Genomic DNA, 12,372 nt, shown 5'->3' on the forward strand with positions numbered 1-12,372 from the left:
AAAACCCCATTAAAAAGTCTTAATTGACGCAGCCCTCCAATTGTCCTTCCTCATTTTATTCAGATTTCCCAGGTGTTTTTTAAGACTGCTAGAAGCAGCACTCTGATCCTTTAAGGACAGACGTTTATCAACTGAAATGGAGAATGTCTGCTGACAGAAATCACCTGAGTAATATCTCCTTGCACAGCTCCTTCTTTGTCTCCTGGAGTAGCCTACATTAAATAATTGGTCTACTTTGTAAAAACGTATACCAAAAAGCCTGTAATTTCACTGTGTATGCCACAGAAGTGAAAGGGATAATAAGACAGGTTTGGTTGATTAGAAGACTTGTTTTTCACAGGGGCTATTCTGGCATGCAGCAGTAGGTAAACATAAGACTTTTCTAACACCTGGTTCAGAATTGTAACTTCAACTTAAGGCATTTAACCTCTCGCATTACTAACATCTGTGTTTACCTAGTATTTCACGTGAAACTAGCTTCTTTGAAAGAGATGTATGGTTGGTAAAGTTTCTTCCCCAAATGTCTGCACAAAACACCTGTGATTATAGTTTATGTCCTTTTCTCATAAATGCCCAGGTGTTATTTCTTAGATTTTCTTGTGCCCCTATTGGCTAGAGGACCTATATCTGAAACACTGCATGGGAGGCTGTAGCTCACAAGGTATAGCAGGTCATCCACAAAGGCTGGTGGCTAGATCCCTGGCTACATGAAATATCCTTGGGCAAAATACTGAATACAGAGTTTCTCTCAGATGCATAGGAGTATGAATCTGTGTGAATGTTGGAAAACAGAAAAAAGTGCTTGTATGAATGGCACATGCTGTATAAAGTGCTTTGAGTTTGAGTGCTCCAGCAGAGTAGAAAAGCTATATCCATCTACTACAGACAATACTTGTGGAGCTAATTGTGAAGCTTTTTCCTTTTCACAGAAAATTAAATTTAAGGAACTAGCCGTGCATTTTGGTTATTAGAAAAGGAAGCTACATGACAGAAGGATGAGGAATATAGCTGTGGGGAAAGTGACTGATTAGATTGAAAACAGTTGAGTTTTACCTGGTGGCTCAGCAGAAAGATGCCAGAAGATGCATGTCCTTGCAGGAAAAACTTGTACCACCAGCTGTGAGGTACTTGACACAGAAGGCAAAGTTTGGATAATAATGATGCCGCCAAAGTGTCCACAAACAACCCTGACTGGGGAGAAATGTTTATACAATTGACAGTTTCTGTGTTTAACCTGAAACCACACTGAACCTTTTTTTTTTTTTTAAACTTTCATGAACTTTACTAAAGTGTATGTTATAACATATATTTTGGATAAGAACACCAGTGCTGATAAGGATATATCATTTCCTTCAATATTTATTCATATATATAATAAATGCACCTTACATGTTAGTAAAACAAATATAATGTATCACGATAAGCAAAGAAACTTTCATAATTTACCCCTGAATTGATGTATAAGTAAACAGCTCCCCTTTCATTTTTAAAAAGATTTTTAAAAAAGCACACAGACAGAAACCTGTTCACTTTCACTTTCAATGTCTTCCTTACTGCAAATAAATTTAAATATTTCTTTCACTTTGTTATTCAAAAATAGTAGAAACTGTATTCTAACAAATTTGCCCAACAGAGCAGGAATAAATGACATCAAAGAAGGTGTAGTGTAGCCGACAGGTCAATACGTTGACCTATTGATAGTTTTGATATACAAAGACAAACAGGTTTCACCCGGTTTTCTCAGTAGTGCAACCCGAGCCAACAACTCGTGACTCTATGCGCGTGCGAGCTCGTGCACACGGACCTGAATACGTTGCCGTGACAAACGGCGGGACCGCCCAATAAAAACATTCGGTGGCCTCAGGTCGTCCAATGGCAAGCGGGTTAGGCCAGTTGAGGGTCGGGCCAAACTGCGCGTTGAGCTCCTTGTCAACTGGTTGATAGCGAGGGAGTGAACAAAGCCGTTAAAGAAGAAGAGAAGATGGCGAGATGCGGTCGGAACTTGAGGAAAGTAGCTGAGTGCATAAAACAGTTACCGTCCACAGCCAACCGGGATATCCAGAACAGAAGCAACGTTAGGTAAAGTGTTTGACTTTTTCAAGTTGTTGTCTGAAACGAGACGGTGTAAAATATGAAGACATAGCTCTAAAACGAGCATTTATACCAAAGTTAAACTTCTGGTACGGGGTAGCTAAACACTGCCGCGGTGTACGATTCACGGCCCTATTTGAGTCAAGAATCTCGTTGAATTAGTTAACTACATCTCTGTAGATGATAGAAAGTAGTGAAATGAGGGTCGAGTAAAAGCAGTATTGGTCTATCTTATAGCAAATGTAGTACAGCCACGATGTTGCAGTGATAAGCCGCATAGCACATTACATAATAATTTATATTCACTGAAACATTAAATTGTCGCTCTTTCACTTTCACGCATAGAAAAGTAAAGCTGATTTCAGTTTCTTTTACTGGACTATATGCATTCTCCTGTGGGGAGCAGCAGTCTTAGCGTAAACTACAGAAATGCGCGATAATTTATGTATTGATTATAAACCAGGCTCATTAATTATTACTATGTCTGCGTAGTGGGTTTTTTTTTCTTTTACGTCCCACCACTGCTGATAGCACAGCCAAGTTGAAGACTTTACATATTTAAATCCCCACGATAAAAAATTTAGAAGCATCGTAACGATTAGCATCGATTATCTGTGATTTGCAAAACAGTGTAGTAAAAACGACATGCAGGTACAGTCTGAAAATATTCCTAAAACCGTTAAGTCCCATTTGGTAAATGAAACCATCACCAGAACCTGTAGCAGCTTTTCACCAATTATTGTCTCACATGTGATGCATATATTATATTAAGTTTACTGTTTGTCAGTCATTATCTGTTTATACAACAGCCTCTCTTTAACATCAAAAGCTGACTGCGAAAGAGTATATTATAAACCATGCAGATATGTTTAATACTCCGTATTGTCACTAAGCAGACAGTGTTTCAGATGATTAGTCTAGGTTCCTTTTTCTATTTCAGCTAGTTATCTCTTATATTGGTCTTAATCCAGTCCCCAGTCCATTCTCTCAGCCATTTTATCTCCCACCCCCCTCCCTTAAGTCATCTTTCCTCTGATTGAACAGCGGGTGGGTGGGGTGTCTCTGCTCACAGCCAGAGCTGTGTGCCTGAGATGACCATAGTAAGGCTATATGAAATTCTAAGTTTAGAGCAGTCTGAAGTCTTAGGTTTTCGGTCACACGGTGTACTTATACATACACCGACCTCATTATTTGAAAATTCGGTCATTTTTAGTATGAGCATCTGCTACTGTATGTGGTCTATATATTTACTCATCACAAGGTAACATTACTTGTTACCTTAGCCTAAACAAGAGCACATTATCTGCTCCCTTAAAATTAAACAAGATAATGCTTTTATCTACATTTTCCTAAAGAAGTGTTAAACAAATCCAAAGTGTGCTACTTTAATTAGTTTCTCAGTGTATTTGTATACTTCCATGAACTCATTGTCCAGCTCGTCTGTTGTTTGGGTTTAATTCTGCTTTGCACCTTTGTGGAGTTTGAGGTGTCTCATTCACCTTTTGCTCTGGGCCATTCTCAGCCTGTACCCAGGATACGTTTAGAGGTCAGGTGTATCATATTTCAGGTAGTAAAACAGGAGTGAATAGGCTCCTGTTTAAGGGCAGTGGGTACATTGGAATTTGATGCAGTGGGGGATGAGTTACTATGGGAATGGAAAACCTGATTCATTTGGGAACAGGTTACAAAACTCCATACCTGTGGGAATTATATTCCTCTAAGCTCACTGAATGCTTATAATTGCTGGCATATTTTTTTCTGACAGTTGTGAGTCAGTCTTGTTGCACACCTGTGCCACAAACAGGCCTTTATGCTTCTTATTTCACAGCCTGTTGCTGTCACATATTTAACTTGTTATATTGTCACACCAAAATGTTTGAAAAAGCATTAAATTTATTGTAATTATCGATGTGTTATTGAATTGCTTCCCGTCATGCTGTGGCAGGGGTACTCTGGAACACAGAGCTACAGTCAGCCACAATGGACAAAAAAACCCCTCTTAGACACACTCCTAAGGAGTGGCCAATGAAAATGCACCTACAGGCTGCTTATGCCTGAGTAACAGGATCTCTAGTTAAGTTGCTGTGGTGAAGGTTATGAGCCAGTTTAAGTTGTCCCATTCATGGTGTCATGGGAGAGCTGGGGCAGGGCTTTTCACCTGATCCAACCTTCTCTGGAGCTACTGCTACATGTTGCCTTGAGGAAGGATCACATACTTGATTAATTGTAGAGTTGATTAAAGTAGAAAATATATGTGGATTGTGGTTGTCCACAGTCCACATATATTTTACTTATATCAATATAACATTATAAATATAACCTAATCATCACATTGTAGAAGCTGGAAACAAATGCTGATGTGATGTTAAGAGCTTTATAGCGTACAAGTAATGAATCACCGAACAATGTAGGGCGATTATTTTAAAGGGTACATAGCATTTTTTTCTTCTTTATTTTCCATCTTATGTATCTATCTTAAATATGGTCATTAATTTACAGGTGCTCACTCTTAACAAAAAGAGACCACTCTAAAACATTTACTGTTAAAATATTTATGAGGGTGCAACCAATCATAAGAAAAGAGCTAAACTAAACCAACTCAACTAAAAGGCTTGTGTGAGACAGAGGATGAACTACATGTGTAACTGTACCTGTGAAAGATGTACAGGGATAATTGTGATCTATTCAGTTGTTTAAGAACAAAAAATTGAAGCTGAAAATGTAGGTCCACTTTAAGTATGAACTAATTATCACATTTTTTTCTTATCACCATATAGCAACCCTTTTTATTTTTCCTCAGTTAACATCATGAATTGTTTCACAGATATTTATGACAAGTTGGAACAAGTCGAGCCTTTCTGTCAGTGAGGTGTAAGACAGTCTTAACAGTCTAAGAAAATAGCCTGGAAAAAAATGTTGAGAAATGAGAAAAGGAGGGAAGTGTATGTAAAGACTTAACTGATTTTACTAGTTAATGATTTTTTTTTTTTTGTGTGATCAGCTGCCTAGAACTGCTAATCATGTTTAATTTACTGCTAAAACAAACCAAAAAAAAACCACCACAGAAAAATCAAACAAAGAAATTTTTTAGGTCTCAAAAGAGACTTTAAAGATCACTCATTCAAATAGTTGTAGATTAACTTTCACAGTGAGGAAATCTTGAACGAGTGAGAAAATATTCTAATCTAAGATCTTGATTATTGTAAGATGCAGACACAGAGACCTGGAGATCGAATGGCTGAGTAGTCATTCCTGTTCTATCTCTTTGAAGTCTGCTTGCCGTCTCCCACCTGGGTTACATGGATAGTTGGTCACAAAGGTGTCTGCACAGACCCTCCCCTCCAAAGCTTAAAGTAAAATCAGTGTCCTTGACCTTGTTACGTTACTGCCATCTGTATTTGTGTGACTTGTTTTATTTGAGTGACAAATGCTTGGCAGGCGTGGCGAGTTTCCTCTCCCCAGGCTGGGGCTGGGCTATGTTTACAGGTACTGCAGGATAATCAGCTGGTTATATGCTGGTATAGATCAGGACTTCCTGTCCCGCTTAGCTTGATTATGAAAAATATTACAGCTGTGCACCCTGAGGACAAAACACATTCAAGAGTGGAGGCACAAACATTAAAACGGCTTTTCAACTGACTCCTTCCTGTGACCCAGACAGTTCCTGTCAGAGATCTATTTATGCTGAAGCCTCCAGGAACAGAAACTCCAGGATGCGAGTTCCACCTGGAAGCTTTTGTATTGCAGACAGTGTGATAGTTATATACTACCCTCCCTGTTTAAATGAGCTCTCTTTCAACTAGAACCTCGGACACTGCACGGGTCAGTCAACTGGCCATCATGAGAATGGAAGCACCGAGTTCCTGCAGTCTTTATCCCCTGACAGTTGAGTTATTTAAACAGAATGGCTGTTTCCTGGGTGTTGACAGAAAAAGAGAATTTGGGGTGTTTTATAAAACTCAGAGGCTACTCGCTGTCATTAAGCAGCTTTCTGTGGCCTCAGATTGTTTGGGTAAAAACTAGACCTTTTTGGATGAGAAACTGCAGTTTTTTGAGTAGCTGGCAGAATGTTGATCCAGAAAGGAGTTAAAAACATTCTTGATGTCATAATAGCAGCTACTGGAACATTTTCACAGTACAAAATGGAGAGGAGGAAACAGTTGTCTCTCAGTCTGGCTTTTGAGGCCAGGAGGGGAATTAAAGAAAGGTTTTTCTTAATGTTTCTGGGTGCCTAACATTCTTTATATCGTTTTACGAGGGAGGCCACAGTCTGGTGCAGGAGCATGACATGTGCTTCACTGTGTGCTTTAGCCTGAGCAAGAGTAAAGATGAAGAAGAACCCACAGTGAGAGGCATGAGCTGTGGGTACTTAACAGTCCAGTATTTCCCACTGCAGGAAGCACAGACCAAACACAGTCACACCCTGTTTGTTGTGTCAAAAGGAATTTAAAGAATAATGAAATGTCAATGTTGTGTCAAAACTTGCTTGTGCTGGCCATTCTCTGATCTCTGCTGTTAGACTGGGGTCAAATCACACAAACTTTCCAAACTGAGAACAACAGATCGATGCGCCCTGGTCTCCTCTGCTTTCTGAGAGCTTATTGCGTTGTTGGTGACTTGTTGTTTTTTGTTTGGTCATCAGATACCTTTCATCATGCGGGATCCTGATGATGCGTGCGCACCCACTGCTGAGTGCAGCCGTGCCAGGGCGCCCCATTACACTGCCTTCACGCAGCTTCTTCAACCTCGCAGATTCCTTCTCCAAGAAGAAGGAGTACTCAGAGAGACGCATCATTGGGTTAGTCTGGATCCACTTACAGTGTTTTTGTCATTTTTATTTTTAAATTAATTTATTTTTTGCCTCAAGACACGTTTGGACAGGATTTTTATCTCAGGAGGAGACAGTGTCTGCGGGCAAAAACTTGTATTTTGTATAGAAACAGTTTTTTCAGCTCTCTCCTGCGAGTGTTTTTTTTCCCCAGCTTGTATTTAACCACTTAAAGTCCTTAAAATATATCTTTAGCTCCTGTTTGTGTTTGTTTGACTGAAATACTCTGACCCTCCTGAAAACTTAAAAATAGTTTCACAGGCAGCTTTTGAAAAAGGATGGAAAAACATTCATCCATCAGAATGGCTCCAAGCTTTCTAATTCCTCTCATAACTGGCATCGGTTTTTGGCGGTAGCACATTGTTAAACAATGACGTCATGATTTGTAGAATGCCTGAGTCACACGCAAGCCCTTTGACTTCTATTTCTATCCTGTCCTCTGACTCACAGATAAAAAAACAGCTGAAAAACATGTTTACACACACACACAGCAAAATGATCAGAAATCAGTAATGGCACGGATAAAGAACTGGACCTATGAGCACAATCAATAATGCCACCAACAAAGAGAAAATCTTAATCAATATCCATAATTACTTCTCGGTGTCTTTCTGTGATATCTAATCAGACTTTACGTCTGGGTTGTCCTGCTGCTGAGCTTTTATGTCCATTGCAGAAGAGATGAAATGTAACCAAACCACACGGCTACAAGGGCTGAAATTGAAGGTCCAAAATATGATATAATGCACCAATGTCAGTGATCTCCAGTATTAGCAACATGCGGTGCGCTCAGCTGCTCTGAAATGCCCTGTGTACCAGTGAGTGTTGGGAGTCTGGTCTCTGTATCTGTACCTTACGTGTGTGTGTGACGCACTAAATGTCCTCCTGTGCTCCTCAGAGAGGTCATAATCACTAAATCTGCTTGTATAAATAGACATGGGCACTGGCAGCTATTTTCCCTCAGCTGGACGTCTGGAGTTATGTAACACAGTGTCTGTACGTGTCTGTCATTCAACACCTCCGACTTTTGTTTTGTGTGCTTTACTGCTCTTCTTTTTCCCTTATTCCAACATCCCCCTACTGACCTATTTGAGCCTTTTCTGGGTCAACGCTGTTGTATTATGGTTGGTGTCTTGTCACACAGTTGCTGACCTTCATCTCCTTGGTGATGTGCAGCCTTGCGTTAACATATTCGCTCTCTCTGTTTCCGTGTCCCTGCAGGTATTCCATGCAGGAGATCTATGAAGTGGTGGCTGAGGTGGAAAACTACCGCCTCTTTGTTCCCTGGTGCAAGAAGTCTGAGGTGGTCTTCAAGAGATCCGGCTTCTGCAAGGCCAAATTAACCGTGGGCTTCCCCCCTGTAGTGGAGAACTACACCTCCCTCGTCACTACAGTACGCCCTCACCTGGTCAAGGTAAGATACTGCTTCAAGCTCATGGTTAAAAAACATCCACTGTTGATGTTAGTACTGTGACATTATTAGGAAAACACAGAGTAGGTAAAGGAAAACACTCAATCTAAAAGAAACAGACTAAAACGGTAAGAATGAAAAATTCATTTAGATGGACGTCACAGATTAAGCTGGTTTCAAGTCAAAGTCAGGATACGGTTTTTGAATGAAGATTGGCACGACAAAGCATGAGCTCCCATTTAGTAACCTTCATAGTAGCTGTATGAAGTCGTCAGCCTATTCAATAAACACTCCATTTTACAATATTTTGAGTTTTCTGGCAGTTATTTCATGGTTCAGGCTTTAAAGTGTTAAGAAAAAGAAAAAGGTCTGCAGCTAGTCAACACAGGCCCGCGGTCTGTGCTGGGGAGACACTCTTGGTGCCTATTCAGCTGGACTCTACTAGGTTACCGTCGTTTTCCATTTCAGTGGAGTACCACCTAATGTGTATGGGAGCATTATAGAAACATGGCAGAAAGTCTGACATCACAGGATGATGGTTGATCACACACACACACACACACACGTAGAAAAATATTTAGTATACACATCCAGAAATGCATATACTATTATATATTGTACATATATTTATTAGTTTCAGATGTAGCCATTCTTGTATTTTGCACAACTCTGTTGCTTGTGAAGCTCGCACACAAGAATTTCACTCACATGTGCTGCACCAATGTACCTGCACATGTGATGTGACAATAAAAGTGATTTGATTTAATTTGATTTGATCTATTGCTTTTTGTCAGACTCGGGGACCACTGTGTTGCTTTGTTTTTTTGCAGCTGTTTTTCCTCATTAATGGTGGTATTGATTTTTGTGAAAGAAGTGCTCTAATGATTCAGTGAATGACGCCATTGACTGGCCAATGCGTGGCACACAGTCAGTCATTGTCACCTTTTTGGATCGCCTCAGATTGCTTGAAAGCCCAACCAAGTTGATACTTAAACTGCCCTGTACCAGGTACTATCACCTAATGGAGAATCCTAAAAACCCTGTCGTTTCGAGACAAGTGGGTACTAGTGGAAAAGGGCTGTCTGTGTTAAGTCCTGATTAACGTCTTCCTGCAACGTTGTATATTTTTCTCTCGTTCGTTATTTATCCCTGTTGTCATTACACAACATGTGATGGAAAGTTGGCCACACAAGAAGGGGGTGTAAAAAGCTGGCTGTCACAGAGACGTGAAGGCTGGCACAAATAGCTGAATAACAATTGAAAAAAGAGGAGACAATACCTGCCCCTGTCTCACCTCAGCAAAGCTGAACAAACAAAGGCTGAGGTGAGTGTGAATATCATTAGAAGATAACACTCAGACGGCACCTCTCTGAGGTGTGAAAGGTGCGAGAGACGTTTGCAACACTATCTGCTCTTTTCAGGCAGATCAAGGCAGGGTTATCAGCCTTAAATTCAATGTCTGTAAAATGTAAATAGAACAGACTGCCCTGATTGGTGAACTATCACACTGACTGAAAATCATTCAGGCTGGAGTGAGAAGCACTCCACACATTTTGGGTATGAGAGTGTAAACTGTAAATATCACCCTAGTCAAAACAGGCCGTCTTTGAAGCTGGGATTAGGTGCAAAGTTCAGCTGGAAATTCTTTTTCCTTTGTTTGGCTGCTCAGAGGGTGTTTGCAGTGTTTTCTGAGGCTGTAAAGTTACAGTTGTTGCTCTAAGCAATTCACAAATGCAATGTCTCTCCTGTTGCTGACTGACCGCAGAAAACCTGTACATGTTGCTTTTCAGGCATCGTGCTCAGAGGGTAAACTGTTCAACCACTTGGAGACGATGTGGCGTTTCAGCCCTGGCCTCCCTGGGTACCCCCGGACCTGCACTGTGGATTTTGCTGTAAGTACAAACGGCTTGTTGCAGGGCAACATACTGGAAAATGTCCACTATGTGAGAATGTGCTCTGTGATCATGTGTTTCATACAGTCACAAAGTTAGAGACTCAGCTGCTAACTTTACCGTCTCCTCCTCCTCAGATCTCCTTTGAATTTCGCTCCCTCATCCACTCCCAGCTCGCTCACGTGTTCTTCGATGAGGTGGTGAAGCAGATGGTTTCTGCGTTCGAGCGGCGTGCCTCCAGTGTTTACGGAGCCGAGACGCCCATCCCGCGCGAGCTCATGTTCCACGAGGTCCACCACACGTAGCGACAACCTCCCTCTGCTGCACAAACACGAACCCACAAACAACAACGTCAGAGAGCCCGAAAAGAGACTGTGTTCCAACTGAAAGTGCCTTTCTCACAACAATGAAACCATTTCCTGTGTCAGATTTTAAAGCTGGTGTGGATCCTCCAGCTGATTTTCACCTTGGTGCTAATGCAGGTTCCTGTATCAGACCTTGATCTGGTGGTGAAACTGAGCCCGCAGGTCAAATGGAGGCCCCACGGTGCGTCAGGCCAGTGCGTCATCACTTCTGTACACATTAGCTATAGGGCTGCAGGCACACAACTGAAAACGGAGACAAAGCAATGATGAGCTGCAACATGCAGAGTTTATTCAGATATTTTAGATATTTACTTTTGCACACAGATTCTCTAACGTTACATTTACCTGCACCTAACAGCCTAAGACATGAAGATATTCAGTTTCACACATGACACAGGAAAGCAAAGAGTTCAGCTGGAGCCAGACAATGACTGAAATTATTCTGGAAGCTGCTGAATAATTTAAACCTTTTTTTTTAAGTAAGCTGTGTTTCCATCAGATGGACCAGAGTGTAGGTTAAGTTCCAGAGGAAAACGTTTCTGCTTACACTTCTCAAAAGTACAGGAACGTCAGAGGGGAGTGTGGCGTGTGATTGGTGGCGTACTCTGGAGTACTGAATTACCACCAACTACTGGACTTTTTTTTGTGTACAGTCTAATGCTAAACCAGCTGTCACCTATTTATAAATGGACTAATTTGCTGCTAATCTGTATGAAGGAACAGTTTAGTTCCTGGAACTCTGGACACTGAATGGAAAAGCAGCTTTAGAAAGAAAAAAAAAACACAGGCTCCAGCTGCTTGAGTGTGTGTTGTGTTGTGTTTTGTCAAAATGATTGTGAAACTGAAGATTTTTTTGGTCTTGGACTGTTGGTCGCACATTTGAAGACATTGCAGTGCACTGTGTCAAAACACGCAGGGCTTTTCTCAGTATTTACTGACAGAAATTGAGGATTGTGAAAGCAAACATTTATTGTGGCTAGCCTAGTCTGCTGATGAGCACCACTTGAACATTTCTCACCCCGTGCAATGGAAATGGAAAGGCAGCTTAATTTATATTCCAAACACAGAGGCAAAGAGCATTAGACCAACATCACAATAAAAGCAGAAGAAATTCACTGAATGTACAGCAACGTGACATGTAAAGTATAAAATTTAAAAAATGAAAGACAAAGAAAGAAGAAAAAAGGTCCCAGTGAGAGACAATACAGGATGTAGTGACGCCAAAACAAAGTGACGCAGTTTCAGGGAAGCACAAAGTTACTAATAATGCCCAAATGCCGGAACGCTTTCCTGCCTTCCAAAATGCACTTTACTGAAGTACATAGTGTTGCACGTAGTGTGCACACAGCTGGGACATACTGTGCCATTGAACTCTGACCCTCTCGCTGTATCTGGCATGGGATTGTAGGTCAGAATGGCCAGAAAAGCGCACACACATACTCCGTACCCCCTCTGGATACTGTAGAACATCCTGGTATTTTGGCATTTATATTAAATCTTTTTTCTTTTGTGGCAAACTCCATAATGAGTGATGGAAGTCAGAACCAACACCACTGAAATCCCATATCTTTGTACCAAAGGTAGAGCAGAGTCCTGCCATGTGCCCATGTTGGGGCACAGAGACTGTTATGAATCCCCTGTTTTAACAGAAATTCTGAAAACAAACCAACATGTTGTATCATGGCCAGCAGATTAGACACTCGCTGGATGTCTAACTGCTGACAGACTAAGCTCCTGTTATTTAGCTGCTTTATTTTCAGTGTGGATGGACACTGGACTTCTATC

At 41.0% G+C, this 12,372-nt stretch overlaps 1 protein-coding gene across 1 annotated transcript; it reads left to right on the forward strand.

Moving 5' to 3' along the window:
• The first annotated feature begins 1,794 nt into the window (after positions 1 to 1,794).
• coq10b (coenzyme Q10B) lies at positions 1,795 to 11,866 on the forward strand. Its single transcript, XM_026144150.2, has 5 exons — positions 1,795 to 2,079; positions 6,734 to 6,889; positions 8,141 to 8,333; positions 10,121 to 10,222; positions 10,360 to 11,866. The coding sequence occupies exons 1-5, from the start codon at positions 1,982 to 1,984 to the stop codon at positions 10,525 to 10,527; spliced, it is 717 nt and encodes a 238-aa protein (XP_025999935.1). The 5' UTR covers positions 1,795 to 1,981; the 3' UTR covers positions 10,528 to 11,866.
• Positions 11,867 to 12,372: the final 506 nt, after the last annotated feature.

Source organism: Astatotilapia calliptera, chromosome 16 (genome assembly GCF_964374335.1).
Source record: "Astatotilapia calliptera chromosome 16, fAstCal68.1, whole genome shotgun sequence".
Lineage (NCBI taxonomy): Eukaryota > Metazoa > Chordata > Actinopteri > Cichliformes > Cichlidae > Astatotilapia > Astatotilapia calliptera.